Below are 18,072 nucleotides of genomic sequence, written 5' to 3'. Positions count from 1 at the left end.
GAGAAGAGAGAGAGAGAATGAGAATGAGAATGAGAATGAGAATGAGAATGGATATGATCCACTGTTTCACTACCCAAAGCCCATAGTAATGAAGGCTGAGCCAGACCAAAACCAGGAGCCCAGAACTCCATCCAGTTCTCCCATGTGAGTGAGAGGGGTCCAAATACTTTCATCTCCAGTCTCCCAGGATGCATTGGCAGGAAGCCGGATCAGAAGCAGAGTTGCCAGCCCACAAACTAGCACTCTGATATGGCATGCAGGTATCCCAAGCAACAGTTTAACATGCTGTGCTACAGTGCTCACGCCCATAATTTTAATGTTAGCTTCTTAACATTTTAGAAAGAATGTATACACATTTTTTTTTTTTTTTTTGGAAGGTGATAGAGATACAGTAGTGGCTTAAACAAGCTAATAAGAAAGACAAAGTCCCTGTTCTTATGGCTTTGCAACATACAAAGGACAACTTTAAAATGAGTAACTGTAGGACTGGCATTGTGGCGTAGAGGATAAAGCCGTCGATGGCAGGATCCCATATGGGCGCCTGTTCAAGTCCTGGCTGCTGCGCTTCTGATCCAGTTCCCTGCTAATGCTGGGGAAGCAGCAAAAGACAGTGCAAGTATTTGGGCCTCTGCCACCCATGTAGGAGACCTGGATGAAGTTCCTGGTTCTTGGATGTGGCCATCTTGGGAGTGAACCAGCTGATCTAATCGCTCACTAACTCTGACTTTCAAATAAGTATTAAATCTTCGAGGGAAAAAAAAAAAAAAAAAAAAAAACGAGTGACTAACACTGTGGGCTGATGTGTTTTCTCATTGAGGACTCCAGAGTTCAGAACCAATGGCCTTCTCTGACAGGTCTCTAGTTGGAACTAAAAGTGAATAAGTGGTAGGCCTAAAATGGGTGGGAAAAGTAGCATGTCAATTCATTGCATTTTAATGGCATTAATGAGTCTCACTTTGAAGTGTATAGAACATGCAGAGGATTTCAGACCTAGGCAGGAGATGGTCTCTGGTTCCTCTTTGGCTTTGTATTGAATTGGTGGTATAGTGGCAGGTAAGTCTTTTGTTAGCAGTCTTGATGGACACAGTAGGACAGTTCCGCAGCACTTAATCACATTTCTTGTCATTCTTGAATTACTCAAACCTACAAAGTGGGCGGCAAACTTTTGATAGGAAAAAAAAGGAATTAGCTTTAAAAGGTTTGTGACTAATGAAAATCAAACTTGTGCTACATTAAGCAACACTTTCAGGCTATTATTCAGTGGGAAGCATTTTTTGCTGAGCTCCCTTTAATCTATAGATACTATGGTTTGGGAAAAGTCCCAGCCAGCTACCATATAGTCTTTTGTTGTTCTTTGTTAAAAAGAGAGGGCTGTTTCATTGAATTGAGAAGATAATGTTGATTTAGGTTCTTAGTAATTGTTTAAGGAAAACAAAACTTTGAATTAAATGAAAACAGATCTTTGATTTACAAGTTCAGAGGAATGTTTGAATAACTTTTAATTAGTAGTTCTGTGAAATTGGTTACGATTATAAAGAAAATAAATTAGAGTGCTGAAGTCAGTTCTTACTTGTACATTATTTCAAGTATTTCCCTAAGGGGGAAAAAAAAAACCTCAAAATGTGGGGGAAGAGAAAGGTTAGCCCCAGAGTTGTCTTGCTAGACCCTGCTTGATTTTCAGGTTTAATGACCACTCAACATGCACCTGCTGGTTACCAACACCAGTTGCAGAGGACATTTTAGTGTTAGGGGATTTTTTTTTTTTTTGGTGAAGTATAAAAATATATTCAATCAATTTTTAACGATCCTCGGGGATCCTAACATATGGTGACAATGTAGCAGACAGTTATTTAAAGTTATTGAGAGAGAGTGAAGCTTTATAAGGTAACTCTAGCTTGAGAGAAAAATCCAAGAAATACAGAATATCAGATTTCTTTGAGAATTGTTTATTTTCTTTTATTGGAAACTAAATGTTGTTTAGTTTGAGCCACAGTGATTACCTAGAAAATTGCATTACGTTTTATAACAATTCTTTATTTTTGAAGGCTGGTGATTTAAAGGTAATAGATTTTGGTCTTCATTATGTTTTCCAGTGATCTTTCTAATGTAGTTACAGGAGTTATTTCTGTCAATTCTCACTTATCTCTGCAGCAATTAGAGATAGAAATGAAGTTGGAATCCTTGATAACTTTATCTCACTTCTAAACAATATTTTCTTAGAAAATGTATATTGAATCTACTAACAGATATAGAAAAATATAATGGCTTTGAGTTTTTTCTCTTTGTCAGTATTTCTATTATTTATCCAGTGTGTATAAGGATTATTAAAATATGGACATGTAACATGTTGCTATTTTGTAAATAAAACAGTTATTCCTGGAACTTAAGTTTACTAATCATTTTTTCCTTGAATACATATTAGAGATTTTTCTGACTTTTTTTTTCCCGAATTCCATTACACTATTTCGTAATTGCTTATATTTGGTGAGGATCAACAAACTGTTACCATTTTGCAGGTCTCATCACAACCACATCAAGGAAACTAGACCGAGAGCAGCAAGAGGAACACATTCTGGAAGTAAGCATTCTTTTGTTTTAATTACTTTAAAAATGTTATAATTAAAAGTGCAGGAAGGAAGAGTCTTACTTTGTTAACCAGTATTCATAATTAGTTTATTTTGTTATCACTTTTTGATCATTAGTAAAGAGATGATTATCATTAGGAACAAGACACTTTTTATGAAATATGATCTGAAAAACACTTGTATTACTTTACCAAACAGGTTACTGTGACAGACAACGGTATTCCCCCTAAATCAACCATTGCCAGAGTAATTGTGAAAATCCTTGATGAAAATGACAACAAACCTCAGTTCCTGCAAAAGTTTTACAAAATTAGACTCCCAGAGCGGGAAAAGCCAGAACGAGAAAGAAATGCCAGACGTGAGCCTCTCTATCGCGTGATAGCGATGGACAAAGATGAAGGTCCCAATGCGGAAATATCCTACAGCATTGAAGATGGCAATGAGCATGGCAAATTTTTTATCGAACCAAAAACTGGAGTGGTTTCATCCAAAAAGTTCTCTGGAGCTGGAGAATACGACATTCTTTCAGTGAGTTAAGACAGAAGTCTTTAAATTTCTTATGCTTTCGTTAGGAATTTGGTCTTGTATTTCTCTCTACGGAGAATGGCTTCAGTGTTTGGGACTTAACAGTCAGGTGGTGCTTGATCATGGTTGAGAAGAGCAGAGTTGAATTTTCCATTTTCAGTTTTTACTTTACTGGCTGCTTATTCATATTGAATTTGGTCACAGAATCATTGTCCTTTCTATCAAACATTAAATGTGGTATATTCGAATACAAATGTTAGATGTTAGAAATTGGCTAGATTTAAGACTGACCCAATCTGCTGTAGTTACAGAATGTAATTTCTGGCCGGTGCCGCGGCTCACTAGGCTAATCCTCCACCTTGCGGCACCAGCACACCGGGTTCTAGTCCCGGTCGGGGCGCCGGATTCTGTCCCGGTTGCCCCTCTTCCAGGCCAGCTCTCTGCTGTGGCCCGGGAGTGCAGTGGAGGATGGCCCAAGTGCTTGGGCCCTGCACCCCATGGGAGACCAGGAGAAGCACCTGGCTCCTGCCATCGGATCAGCGCGGTGTGCTGGCCGTAGCGCGCTGGCTGCGGCGGCCATTGGAGGGTGAACCAACGGCAAAGGAAGACCTTTCTCTCTCTCTCTCTCTCTCTCTCTCTCACTCTCACTCTCACTCTCACTCTCACTCTCACTCTCACTCTCACTGTCTACTCTGCCTGTCAAAAAAAAAAAAAAAAAAAAGAATGTAATTTCTGCTTGGGTGTCTTACCCACTCTTCTCTTTTATAGATTAAGGCAGTTGATAATGGTCGCCCTCAAAAGTCATCAACCACTAGACTCCATATTGAATGGATCTCTAAACCCAAGCCATCCTTGGAGCCAATTTCATTTGAAGAATCATTTTTTACTTTTACTGTAATGGAAAGTGATCCAGTCGCTCATATGATTGGAGTCATATCTGTTGAGCCACCTGGTAGACCTCTTTGGTTTGACATCACTGGTAAGCATTCCTCATAGTTTCCACTGCCTTATATAGGTTACACTGAGAATAACTTGTATGTGGTTTTCTGATTTTTGTTGTACATCTCAGAATTTAAAATCAGGTATATGACCTGCTGGTGGAGAATTTGCTTTAAATTATAATAGTTGGGTTGAAAATTTTTTTACAATATGCAACATATATTGTTTGGAATAAGTACAGTATATTCATCAAGTTTTGTAATATAACAATCAGATTTTTTTTAAAGTGCTTCACATAGTTTCAGGGAATCCTAAATGTTTAGATAGAAAAGCACAGCTTCTTAATTTTTAATTCTTCATTTGTGTCGTATGGCACGGTATTATTTTTAGTGACAATTAGTAGAGTATTTAAAGTGATTGTCACAGGGACCAGCATTGGGGTGCAGTGAACTAAACCGCAGCCTGCTATGCTGACTGGCATCCCATGTTAGAGTGCCCATTGGAGTCTTTGCTGCCCTCCTTTGTATCCAGCTTCCTGCTAAAGTTCCTAGAAAGGCAAAGGAAATGGCCCAGGTACTGGAACCTCTGCCCATGTATAGGAAACTGAAGGAGTTCTGGCTGCAGGCTTCAGCCTGGCTGAGACTTGGGCCAGTGTGACCATGTGGGGAGTGAACCAGCAGATCAGCAGATGGAAGAGTTCTTTCTCTCCGACTACTTCCCCTTCCCCCAACCCCACAGTGGTTCTGCCTTTCAAACAAATAAAACATTTAAATATATATATACACACACACACATACATAAAGTGACTCACATTTCAGTATTTTATAGCAAATAAATGAGTTTTGTATGAGTAAACCATTACAGTGTCAGCTGTGGCTTTTTAATTTTATTCACCTCACTTTCAGTAGGAAACAGGGTTCATTAGATCTCATCCTGTAATATAATGTACATGCTTAAGCCAATCCCCCTCCCTAGCACTTCCCCTTGTTTAATTTGGTTCAGGCATTGAATGTAAAAATACCGTATTCAACTAACTGAGAAAGATTCGCATAGACTTGATATTTATAAAACCAAAAATACATGCTGTGATTCATCTGTAGTCAGAATTTCATATCCTTTTCCCCTGTTCTACCTCACAACCAAGTTACCCCCAAATACTCTTTCAGAAAGTTGAGCCTCATGGAAATAGGGTGGCTATACTACATGCTTTGCCTCTTGAACTTTCACACTAGGCAGTGGACTATTTTCCTTGCTTTTGGTCTTTGCATGAAATTATTAATGTCATCAACACTTATGAAACTGTTACAGTTTACTTTAAGGAGAATAAGATTGTTTTTGTAGTCTACTATAATCAGAATAGTCTGTTTGCCTTCTCTTAACTTTTATCACATTTCCAGATTAACAGGCTACTGTTGTATAGCATCTGACATTGCTGACTACTACCTACCATGTTTGGAGCTGGTTTGATTGATTGTTCTTTCTATTCTGTGCTTGCTTTTCATGCTTGCTTCTTTTGGCTGTGCCAGGAGATACACTTGCTAGAGAAGTTTTTTACATCTTTCAGATGACTTGTGACCTGAACTGTACAGCAGAAGGTATCTGCTGAGATCACATAATTTGCCTCAGATTATGAGATCTAAAATAATAAAAGCATTGATTTTCTTTATTTTTTTTTTTATTTCCAGTGCTTCTCATTGCTCTTTTTTTCTTAGTATGCACGTGGTCACCCATTGCAGTTGCAATACATCCCTACACCTGTAGTTTTGGATTTGATTTAAAACCATGAATGTGTGTATCTGTGTTTTTTTGCCTTTTGGTTAGATTTAATAGTATAACTTCATCATGACATTAAGCCTCTCCTTTCTTTCCATTTCATTGATAGAAATATCTAAGCTTCAATGGTTTTGAAAGGTTTTTATCTAAAATATAGTTGGGGATACCTTTGAGTAGTATTAGTAAGACAGAAACTTCTGCATCATTAAGCTTTGTGTTTGACAACAATAGGAATACATTTATTTTCACATTGTGTGTAATAGACAGGAATGATTAAAGTTAACTACCATTATATTTATCAGAGTTAACATTTGTTTGTAGTAGTTATTTTATTAGAGCAGTATGCTCAAAGTACCATGAAATCTTTTTAATAATTCTGCTTTTAAGTGCTCAGTGATATGTCATACAGCTACTGCAATATAAATTAAAGAAATTTTAAGAACCTCTGAAAAAAGCAAATAGAAGGTAGTTCTTTGGCAATATTACTGGTTTTTTTTTTCTGTTTTTCAGAGTTATTGTTTTGCTTCTTCTCAGTAGCTACCTTAACATACAGGATATAATTTTGCTTTTAAAACACTCTGTCTCTCTAATTGGCCATGCTTTTCTTGTCTTCCAAAGTTCTAGCTCTTTGGAATCATTTTGATCAGTATATCAGAAGTCTTTTTTTTTTTCTCACTGCCATTAATTGATATATTTTTATATTGTGATGTGTTTTTAATCTTCTGTCTATTCTAATTTAAACTAGGTGGCAACTATGATAGTCACTTTGATGTGGACAAGGGCACTGGAACCATCATTGTTGCCAAACCTCTTGATGCAGAACAGAAATCCAACTATAACCTCACAGTCGAGGCTACAGATGGAAGCAGCACTATCCTTACACAGGTGAGTGAGTTACTAATGATGTGCTGTCTGGGTAGGGTGGAGATAGCATTCTAGTTTTAGGGCCTGCAGGTAGTGTGAACAGTTGAGTTGCCCTCTGTGGTTCTGACAACAGAAGTTAGTATGTTGTCACAGTTTTTATATCTACACATACCAAGAATTTTTATGGAGATAAAGAAAGTTAACTACAAACCATGATTTTGGGTTTTATGTGTAGTAAAGCAGTTTTGAACATTTTGACAGGAGACTTAAAACTAAACCACATTGTTATGCCATCAAAATTTCCTACTCAGGTTAATTTAAAGCATATCACTGTTAAGGATGAATTGTGCAGGTCATTTTCATTAAAGCTAGTTAAAGTGATTCATCTTCTAAGTCACTTTTCTTTGGGATCCCACCCTTCCCCCTTTGGCTAACAACCAGGGCTATGTAACAGTGACTGATAAAAGTGTTTTAATAATCCTTTTATTACCTTTATTTGTTCCAATCTGATGATGAAGAGGCGGTCAAATGGCTGGGATTTCTAACTTTAAATTGTAAAACCCTATAACGCAAACTTCTCATTTCCTACAAATTCTTTTTCACTGTGACTGTGGGCTGTTTGAGTTATACAAAAGGAACATTTCCTGGATGAATAAACATTATGGGATTTGGGGAAGAGGCAGAGAGCTATCCATTCATTCAACAGATACTTGTGTATTTGTTATAGGGCAGTATATTTTGGGAAGCTGAAAAGTAGGAAACAGAGCAGACAAAAATCCTGCCCACTTGGAGCTTACAGTAGAATGGTAGGAGCTAAAGGGTTGTATGGACTCTACCATATACTTAAGGAAGAAGTTAGACATTAGAGATTCTTATGCTGCTTAATTCATTTTCTAGCTTTAAATTAAACTATTTTAAATCTTATGTGTGCCTTCCTTTCGCTATATCTTTTAGTTGGATGAAGGAATAAAGATTTCTTTTCAATTAAGAAATACATAGATAATGCAAAGCCAGTTGTGAATATATTTATTCCTCTTTCCAAATGCCCCTGATCTTTAATGCAAGTAGAATTGATCCATATGCTATACTGTATGTTTATGGGGTCATTTTGAAATTGGTACATGAGAGTTCTAGTATATTGAACTTTCAATTTTGTCCATAGCTGTTCTCGTTCTAGAGACAAGCAGAATCAATTAATGTTCTCTCTTTAAAAATCAGCCCTTGGAATTTCCATACACTGTTGTTGTTGGTAATGTAAATTTGTATAAACATGGAAAATAATGTGGAAATTCCTCAAAAACCTGAAAGTAGAACTACCATATGATACAGCAGTTCTGCTGCAGGATGTATATCCAGAGGAACTGAAGTCATTATTGTTCCCAGAGAGAAGGCTGTGGAAGCCTTGGGATTCTTGTCTTCAAGCAAGAAAGAATTCAGGTGTGAGACAGAGAGCAGAGTAATAAGGCTTTCTTGGGGATAGGGCATCCATCAGAATGGAAGGGACAGAGAGAGAGCACCCAGTCACTCGGACTCGGGGAGAGGGAGGTTACATGGTTGAATGGAGAGAATACACCTGGGCAGGCCAGAGGGGGCGGCTCAGCAGAAAGGCAGAGGGCTGAGCGGGAAGTCCCGAAGTCTGGTTGGACTCCTTAGGTTTTTAAGGGAATCTGTTTACCCACTCCCCCTCTCCTCCAGGACGAAGGATGGAGAGTCCTGGCAGAAGGGTTTGTTGCGTGAAAATTAGCAAATTCCTCCCCAGATTTGCTGGGCCCAGGCAGAGTAGGGAGGCTTCCCTTAGGGCTTGTCTAAGAAGGTTTTATTGCCCCATGTTATCAGGTAACCCCTTTGGTCCTGAGGAGAGAGAATTCTCCTGGGAGCTTTCCTTGGAGAAAGGGCTGGGACCACCTGGGAGGTTATCAGGTTCTGAGCAGGACTTTGAAGTGCAAGATGCTGGGCTTCTGGAGCTTCTGCAGTGGGTGCTGGTCTTCAGGCCTTTCTCGTACACACATAGGCTCAATTTCTGACTTCCTGCCTAACAAGTATGTCAAAGAGACATCTACATTCACATGTTTATTGTAGCACTATTCACCACAATTATAAAATGGCTAGGAGTCCTTAGACATATGAGTGGCTAAATTAAATATAATTAGTTGTATCATTTAATATAAGTAAATTAGTTACACATATACAGTGGAATATTACTCAGCCCTAAAAAGAACGAAATGCTGTAATTTGCAGCAACATGGAGGGATTAGGTAGGCATTACATTAAGTGAAATGAGCAAGTCACAGAAAATAAATACTGCATAGCTCACTCATACATGGAAACTAAAAAATTGACTGCATAGGAATATAGAATAGTGGTTACCAGTGCCTATGAGGGACGTGGGGGTGGGATGGGGAGAGGATGGTTGATGAGTAGAAGATGGAGAAGGAATGCCTTCTGTTGTTCTGCAATCTACTAGGATAACTAAGATGACAACAGTTAACTGGATATTTCAAAAGAGCTGGTGCAGAGGATTTTGAACATTCCCAGAACGAAGAAATGAAAAATGTCTGATGTGACAGATACTCCAGTTACCCCTATTTGTTCACTACCTGTGTACATGTATTGAAATGTCACATTGTACCCTGTAAATATGTACAATTACTGTGTGTCAAAACATCTTTAAATTTTTTTAAAAAATTAAATTTTAGAGCTTGAAAGTAAGAGTAAGAACATCAAGAATGGTAATGAATTCAGTGGGATAATTCTGAGAGAAAGGGTTAAATAATATAAACGGCATTGTACCAGTTCACAAAGTCCACTGACCAGAAATATAACAAAGGAAACTTAATAAGCAGTGAAACTGGCCCTGTGTGCCAAGCATTCTCATTATGAAAGATAATACATATACCTGCAGCATTTGTCATTCACTACATAAGCTAATTAGAATATACCTCTTTCCCAATAATTGTATTTTTAGTTAATGCAGTTGAAAAGTTAGTATGAAATAGTTGTGCATTAACTATAATTTCTTTTAAATCCAGGAAAAATGTATATATTAATTTTCTTTTCCTTGGGGACACAGAATATCTTAAATTTCCATACTTTATTTAAATTCATTTCCATAACTTATTTTGAGTCATTTTCAGAAGGTCTTGTTATCCCAATGAATTGCTGGCAGGGGAAGGTAGTCAGAATACAAGAGAAGAGATTACAGAGCCCAGGGTGACCTGGTAAGGTGTGGGACAAAGGGAACAATCAGTAATTAGGTTTAGGTTTCCAGTCTGGGACTGAGAACAGGGTGATAGGGATCTGGGAGGGATAGAGCAGCAGATACCACTTGGAGAGGAACACAGGACTCCAGCCTGTGTTGATAAGGTGCTGGAACACAGCAGGGTGAATTTCAGTTTGTAAGTAAGACTCAGGAACCAGTAGAGCAGGTTTTGTGCATCCAGGTCTGTGTCTAGAGCTGCCAGATTTGAGGGGGTTTAAGAGAACACTATCCGCCATCGGCCAGCAGAGCAGCAGTGAGAGGGGGCCATCATGCAGTGCCAGTGTTAATTCAAGTCATATCACTTCACCTTTACCTACAGAGAACTTAGCAAATCCAGTTAACTTTTTTTTTTTCCCCACTTTCTCCGGAGCATCAGCACTGTGCACTCAGGAGCAGACAGCTCGGCTTGAGTCTCCTTTTCTGCTTCCGCTTTCTCATCTGTGACAAGACAGTAGTGATAATCTCCCTTCTCTTCTTCTTATGAGTAAGATGACACACAGGAGGCTAGCTCATAAAGAAAACTCTTAGAGCCTGTCTCACAGCATGCACTCAGACAGGTGCAGCTGTTGCACATCAGCACTGGTCTGGGCTCTTGTCTCCCTGTTTGACATTTGATTTACTGTCCTGTCTCTGTTCTCCATTTCTGCAGTTCATCTGGTACTGTCTGCCACCAGAATGATTATATTCTGGTAAAGGTGACGTCCCTCTGATCAGAAGATTTGAGGTCTTTCACCAGTCTTAGCTCAGGGATCGTGATTCCATGTTTTTTTATTTCACTTTCTTCCCGTTCCTTTCTTATATTGTCCCTTAGTTGCAATTCCATCTCTCTTGCCTCTAGAAGAGAGAATGGTTGATTACCTCTCTTGCCTCATGATTTTACCAGGCTCATGATTTTACCAGGCTCTTCTCAATACCCATTCATCTCTCCAACCTAAAACCTGCTGAAGCAAAATGTTGTCCTCAAGAGCTTTCTGAATGTCCCAAACAATATCCAGACTCTTAAAAACTTATGTGATAATGCATGAGACAAAATTAGGCTTTCTGTGTGGAAGATGCTGTCTAGTGAGTTTGAAAACTTCACAAAAAGAGGCAGGCACTGTGACATAGTTGGTTAAACCATCCAGCTTGGGTGCCTGCATCCCTTATTAGAGTGCTGGTTTGAATCCTGGCTACTCCGCTTCCAATCCAGCTTCCTGCTCATGCAACTGGGAAGCAGCAGATGATGGATCATGTTCCTGAGTCCTTGCCACTTATATAGAAAACCAGGATGGGGTTCCTGGCTCCTGGCTTTGTTTTTGGCCAGCCCTGACAGTTGTGGCCATTTGGGGAGTAAACCAGTGAACAGAAGTTCTCTTTCTCTGCTCCCCTCTCCCTCCGTGACTCTGCCTTTCAAATAAGTAAATAATTCTTTTAAGAAAAGAAAGCTTCACAAGACAGGTACTGTTAACATATTTATTTACAACCTCAGTCCTAGATAGGCAAGTGATGGGCATTAAGTGCTTAGTATACATGTTTCAATGGAATCACCTTCTTAAAACTGATTGGTTTGATTTTCAGCTGTCTGTTTGATAGTGATTAATTCATCTTGGTATAAGATTAAGCTTCCCTGCCCAGTGCTCACTCTGTGGGAAAAGTGATTTTTAAACGTATAGTGGAAATGAGTAGATAGTAATTTAATTTCGATTACCACTGACCTTTAAAAGTGAGGCGATATTTAGAGTTTTAAATGTTTGTATAATTTTCACATAAAACCCTTGTGTGGCATAGTGAGTGCAGTTAGTATTCATAACAAATTTTTTTTTTAATCACTGGGATGATTTAATGTTCACTATCATTATTATTAAAAATAACAATAATAATGCAATAATAAAAGTTTATATTGACAGGGCACTTTAGGATGTTCTAACTATTTTAATACCTTCATTGAATCTTTTTTTTTTTTTTTTTAATGAGCATAAATTTCCAAAGTACAGCTTATGGATTACAATAGCTTCTTCCCCCCCCCCCCATAACTGCCCTCCCACCCACAACGCTCCCCTCTCCCACTCCCTCTCCCCTCCCCCTTCACATCACAATTAATTTTCAACTATCTTTATATACAGAAGATCAATTTAGCATATGTTAAGTAAAGATTTCCACATTTTGCTCCCACACAGAAACACAAAGTAGTATTCATAACAAATTTAAACTTACACAATCATTGAGAAACACCAGAATGCTCTTCATGGAAAGGCCTGTGTTCATAGTTTTGGCTAATGTGGTTAACAGCTTTGCCTATGCCTGCCTAGGACTTTGGCCTCCTGTGCCATTTGCACTAGCAAACCCCTTTGTTCTAATATGAACCAACCGTGTTGACTTCTTGTTCATAAACAATAACCATCTTTTATCAGTAAGGATTTCTACTGTGCCTTACCTATTTGCCTCCTTTCACTTTGAAAATTAATGTACTGTCAAAATAATTTTTTGTATTTTTTAATGTAGTTTAGGGCTGAGTTTTAAATTTATATTAACATTTATGAGGGTTTATCTTTTCAACCTCTTTAAATTGGTTTTAAGAAATAAACATGTTACTACTTATACATGTTTTAAAGCAATAGAAATATGATTTAAAAACACATTTGTAATTTGCGTTATTAAGGAATTTGAACTCTCAAATATTTGAGAAAGTTAGATAGTGTAACCATCTATTTAACTCTCTTCAATAGCTTGGTAGTTACAGATTCAAATTCAGTATAGGGAATTAGTCTTTTGTTAATCCTAGTGTTATAGATTATCTCATGTCTTTACGTGAGTAATTATCTCTAGTCTTTACATGAGTAATCTATAGATTTCTTCTCTGTGGAGACCTGAGGAATGAAGCCAACATTTTAGAAAAAAATTTTAAGTGAGCACAGTATTATACTTGTATCACCAAAGTTAGTTTCAAGGATTTAGAAATGTCTTGATTACTCATATTTAAATAAATAATAGGAAGTTTTAAAAGATATTTTTGCTTCTAGATTTTTATTGCTTTTATTTCTCATATTTACACTTCATTTTGCTTTAATGCAAAGTTTTTTTCAATGTACTAATGATTTTTTCCTGCCAATTTTAAACTATTATAGCATCCTAATATGGAATAGCCATATGAGTTAATTGTTAATTCATTGTAGGTATTCATCAAAGTCATAGATACAAATGACCACCGTCCTCGGTTTTCTACATCAAAATATGAAATTGTTATTCCTGAAGATACAGTGCCGGAAACAGAAATTTTGCAAATCAGTGCTGTGGATAAAGATGAGAAAAACAAGCTAATTTATACTCTGCAGAGTAGTATAGATCCATTGAGTCTCAAGAAATTTCGTCTTGATCCTGCAACTGGCTCTCTGTATACCTCTGAAAAACTTGACCATGAAGCCATCCACCAGCATGTTCTCACAGTCATGGTAAGGCGTTCAGCTCATTCTGCTACTTTTTGGTTACTGAAAGGTTTTTTGTGTGTGTGTGTGTTTGAGGGTGATTTTTAATCAATTATAAGGAAAAATCCCAACAGGATTAACAGTGTGTTGATTTTTTTTAGGTACGGGATCAAGATGTCCCTGTAAAACGCAACTTTGCAAGGATTATTGTTAATGTCAGCGACACGAATGATCATGCCCCATGGTTCACCAGTTCCTCTTATGAAGGGCGGGTTTATGAATCAGCAGCTGTGGGTTCAGTTGTGTTGGAGGTTACCGCTCTGGACAGAGACAAAGGAAAGAATGCTGAAGTGCTGTACTCAATTGAATCAGGTATTTTAGGAGCACTCATATTGAGTTTTAACTTTGTACTTGTTAAAATGCATTTTTTATTTCCTAAAAATAATTCTAGATGTTGAAGCTTTTCTATGTATCACTACAAAAATTGCTTAAATTGTCCTGTAGCTGCCGGGTAAACTTTTAACCTATTAGAGAGCAAAGATAGAGTTCTAATTAAGTTTGGATAAAGTTCTTTGGAATTTACTATGTTAGCATAACTTGTAGTAAAGAAAATCTTTATTTGACTGATATATTTGAAATAATAACCATACAGTCATTTTCCTCCACAATGTTGATTAACTGCAAAACACACTTGGGAAAATGCTGGCTTAGTAATTTTAACATTTTGCTTTGTAGTCAGAGTATTTTCGGCAGAGCAAGAAATACCATGAAAAAGACCTTACTTTACTCAATTCTAATTGAATCAAATCTAGAAAGAGGGTGTCATGTTCCTCTTACCTCTTCCAGGTTTAGCTTTTAGTTCGTTTGTTTGTTTGTTTATTTTTTTCATCCCCAAGTGCCTTTAATAGTTGTGTTTCTTTCATGGAATTGGGTTGTTGCTGTGGATCACAGAGTTAAGAAGAAATACTGGAGAGGTTAAGGGCCCTGATGGGTTGGGCTTGAGTAGCAAAGGCGAGGAAGACCTGGGCAATCTTTCTAGGTATGAAAGGACAGGATATCCAGAGTCTTGCTATTGATAATGAAGAGGAATATCATCAAGAAGCTGTCATGGCAAAGTGAACTGTTTTTTTTCCCTCTTCTTTATCCTGCTGTTCACCCATTCTTTTGTCCATTCAATGGATTAATTAATAATTTAGCTCATTTTATGTGCCAGCAATCACATTAGGAGCATTCATATTTGTGCTTGGTAGGTGGAGGTTATTAACATTAGTCCATTCTTATACACGAGTCCTGCCTCTGACTGGAATAGGGAACTGGTTTAGAGCGTGTGATGTTTGCAGTCAGAAATCATGGCTTTGCTTTGGGATTTCCCCAGCTCATGCCACATTGAGATGGCACTTTATAGTTTTCCTCAGTGACAGTGGTAGTAAAAGGAATATATTGTCTTTCATTCCTCTGTATTTGGAATAGTTTTAGAGAATTGAGATCTTCTCCTTAAGTTGACTTTTTTTTTTTTAAGTTCATAACTACATATTTAGAAATTACTTCTAGATATTAGAATTGATAGAAGTATAGATTATCTGTAGATTATATAATCAAAATCTGAAGAAATGAAGGATAATTCTAAAAAACTTACTGTTCTAAGAATTTAACAATTTTTATTTATTAACATGCTTGCTATTGAATTTGTTTTCCTTAAAACTACCAACTTGAGTTCATTACTCACAAATAAAAATCTCATCCAGTGCCCATGATTGCAGAGTTAAAATGTAGTATAGTTAGTGTCTTGGATAAAGATAACTTTTTTTCCCACTGGTTTAGAAATTTAGCATTTAGAAAAACAGTACATTCCATTTGTGCATGCCTGAGCATTTCAGTAAAATAATTTTTTATAGACAAACTGGCTGAGTTTATGTAGGAGAAAATGTTAAACTTTCCCTTAGCTTTCACATAATTTCAACAACTGGGTGGTTAAAATATGATTGTTCATGTCTGAGTAAAGGCATGTGCATTCTTTGAATACTTTCAGTGACTGATGGGATTAGTAATTTGGTATTCTAAGAATGGAACTCTGTCTCCTCTAGAAATGGATAGTACCAATGGCCTTTTCAAAGGGGAGTAGCATTTCTTTGACAATAATTTTAGAATTTTGATAATATAAAAATTATGCTAATAGCCACTTTATAGGGAAACACTACCATTAAAATGCAGAGCTGTGGATCTCTATTCGTCTGTTGGATGAATGTCAAATGTTCATACTGCCTTTTTTTTTTTTTTAAAAAAAAAAAAAAAAGGATTTATTTATTTATTTGAAGGAGTTTCACAGAGTGAAGGAGAGGCAGAGATAGAGAGAGTCTTCCTTCTGCTGGTTTACACCCCAATTGGCTGCAATGGCTGGAGCTGCACTGATCCGAAGTCTGGAACCAGGAGCTTCTTCCTGGTCTCTCACGTGGGTGCAGGGGCCCAAGGACTTGGGCCATCTTCCACTGCTTTCCCAGGCTATAGCAGAGAGCTGGATGGGAAGTGGAGCAGTGGAGGCTACGGCTTTACCCACTGTGCCACAGCGCCAGCCCCTCATACTGCCTTTAATAACAGCTCATTGATTATCACCTGCTTCTGATTCCTGTCAGATTAAATTTAATAAAGTTCCAAAGACTAGTGATAAATTCAGTGCTTAACACTGCATGTTTAATTAAAAGCAATTTATTGAGTAAAACATTTGGTTTGATTAGTAGTCTTGAAGGACAACAGAATTCATTAAACGATTTTCAGTAACAATCAAGTTATGCACTAGTGACACAGTACTGTACATCAGGCCGTATGATGCTTTCTTTATTTCTTTAAAAATTACATGGTCAGAGCTCTACTTTGAAACAGTTATAACTGGAAGTGGAAGGCACTAGGTAAATGTATTTATTGATGACAATTGGATTTTTCCACCAAACTTAGGTTAAGTGTTATTGCACTTGAAACCTAATAGAACTGGCCGTGCTATTTTTTTTTTTTTTTTTTTTTTTTTGACAGGCAGAGTGGACAGTGAGAGAGAGAGACAGACAGAGACAAAGGTCTTCCTTTTGCCGTTGGTTCACCCTCCAGTGGTCGCCACGGCCAGCACGCTGTGGCTTGCGCACCGCGCTGATCCAATGGCAGGAGCCAGGTGCTTCTCCTGGTCTCCCATGGGGTGCAGGGCCCAAGCACTTGGGCCATCCTCCACTGTACTCCCGGGCCACAGCAGAGAGCTGGCCTGGAAGAGGGGCAACCGGGACAGAATCCGGCGCCCCAACCGGGACTAGAACCCGGTGTGCTGGTGCCGCAAGGCGGAGGATTAGCCTAGTGAGCCGCGGCGCCGGCCGCCATGCTGTCTTGTCAGCAGGTCCTCACTGCACATGCGCAGCATGTCTACCATGGGAAGAAGCAGACTCCTGCACAGCTCTTTTTTTTTTTAAAGGTTTATTGATTTTGAAAGGCAGAGTTACAGAGAGGAGAGAGAGAAGAAGAGACAGAGAGAGGTCTTCCATCCGCTGGTTCACTCCCAAATGACTGCAAAGGAGCTGGGCTTATCTGAAGCCAGGAGCCAGGACTTTCTTCCATATCTCCCAGGCAGGTGCAGGGGCCCAAGGACTTGGGTCATCTTTCACTGTTTTCCCAGGCCATAGCAGAAAGCTGGATTGGAAGTGAAGCAGCCAGGACTCGAACTTGCACCCACACACCCATATGGGCTGTGCCCCAATGCCAGCCCCTGCATAGCTCTTTTTCATAGGCCCTTTGGGAGATACTTAAGTATATAATATAGCAATAGTTTAAGAGCCAAACTAATTAGCTTGTTTTCGAAATAATTGCCCTTTTGAAAAATGAAGTGGAATTTTAGATTATTTAGAAGTTACTAATATTTCAATTAAAGTGAATGAGTAACCCCCCCCTTGCTAGTACTATCTCTCAGATTCATTCACAAGTTCTGCACATGTATTTCGCTGTTTGATGAATGTACCTATTCGCAGGGTCTTATTCATGCCACTCAGTGGCCCTCATAGCTTTCCACAGACATGATGTTGCTCTCTCATCTTCGGCTCTGATGGTTTCATCTGCATGTGTGTAGAATCCGTATATTACATCACCATCAGGATTCTTATTTAACCTTCTTGTTATCAGTGATAATCCCAGAGCCATTTTTATCAGAATCAAGATACTCCAGATAATAAAGACTGTGTCTGAATTTCACACGGCTGGGGATGAGCAAAATTGGAAAGAAAAGACAGGTGAAGAGACAGAAATGACCAGGCTGGATCGGGAGTTCCAGGCAGGCATCACTGTCGCAGTCACACTCAGTAAGCAGGGCTGTTTAGGTAAAGCCTAAATGAATGAACAGGTGGAGAAACGGTGAGAACTATTCCAGGAGAGGACACACCACATACAGAAGCCCTAAAGTGAGACAGTGCTCTCCTGATTGAGGAGCAAAGAGGCTTCCAGTGTGGCTGGAAGGCAGCAAGAGAACAAGTTGTGTGGAAAGTCGTGTGTCCTAACGCTGTCAGCAGTGTGGCAGGTGGGCTCTATCCATCCTTCATTTGATGCCTTGTGTGTCTGAAGCTTCACTAGCAGCATAAGATTTCAGTATACAAACTATGAGAAAAATACATGTAGATAAGGGAATGTGAAACATAGATCAGCTGCTTCATTGTTAGTATAGACATGGGGAAGTCTGAGGGGCAGCGATGAAGACAGTTGCCAA

The 18,072-nt window shown here is 38.5% G+C and overlaps 1 protein-coding gene across 3 annotated transcripts in view; it reads left to right on the top strand.

Moving 5' to 3' along the window:
• FAT1 (FAT atypical cadherin 1) overlaps positions 1 to 18,072 on the top strand; it is a 130,999-nt gene that overhangs the window by 77,005 nt on the left and 35,922 nt on the right. For all 3 annotated transcript variants that reach the window (XM_070068424.2, XM_070068423.2, XM_089325830.1), the window contains exons 4-9: positions 2,517 to 2,578; positions 2,784 to 3,113; positions 3,879 to 4,089; positions 6,568 to 6,707; positions 13,098 to 13,373; positions 13,508 to 13,718. In XM_070068424.2, the coding sequence (XP_069924525.1) occupies positions 2,517 to 2,578; positions 2,784 to 3,113; positions 3,879 to 4,089; positions 6,568 to 6,707; positions 13,098 to 13,373; positions 13,508 to 13,718 (1,230 nt within the window). The remainder of the gene's footprint in view (positions 1 to 2,516; positions 2,579 to 2,783; positions 3,114 to 3,878; positions 4,090 to 6,567; positions 6,708 to 13,097; positions 13,374 to 13,507; positions 13,719 to 18,072) is intronic.

Source organism: Oryctolagus cuniculus, chromosome 2 (assembly GCF_051225735.1).
Source record: "Oryctolagus cuniculus isolate XC-2025 breed Fujian yellow rabbit chromosome 2, ASM5122573v1, whole genome shotgun sequence".
Taxonomy (NCBI): Eukaryota; Metazoa; Chordata; class Mammalia; order Lagomorpha; family Leporidae; genus Oryctolagus; species Oryctolagus cuniculus.
This window is presented reverse-complemented; position numbering and strand designations above follow the sequence as displayed.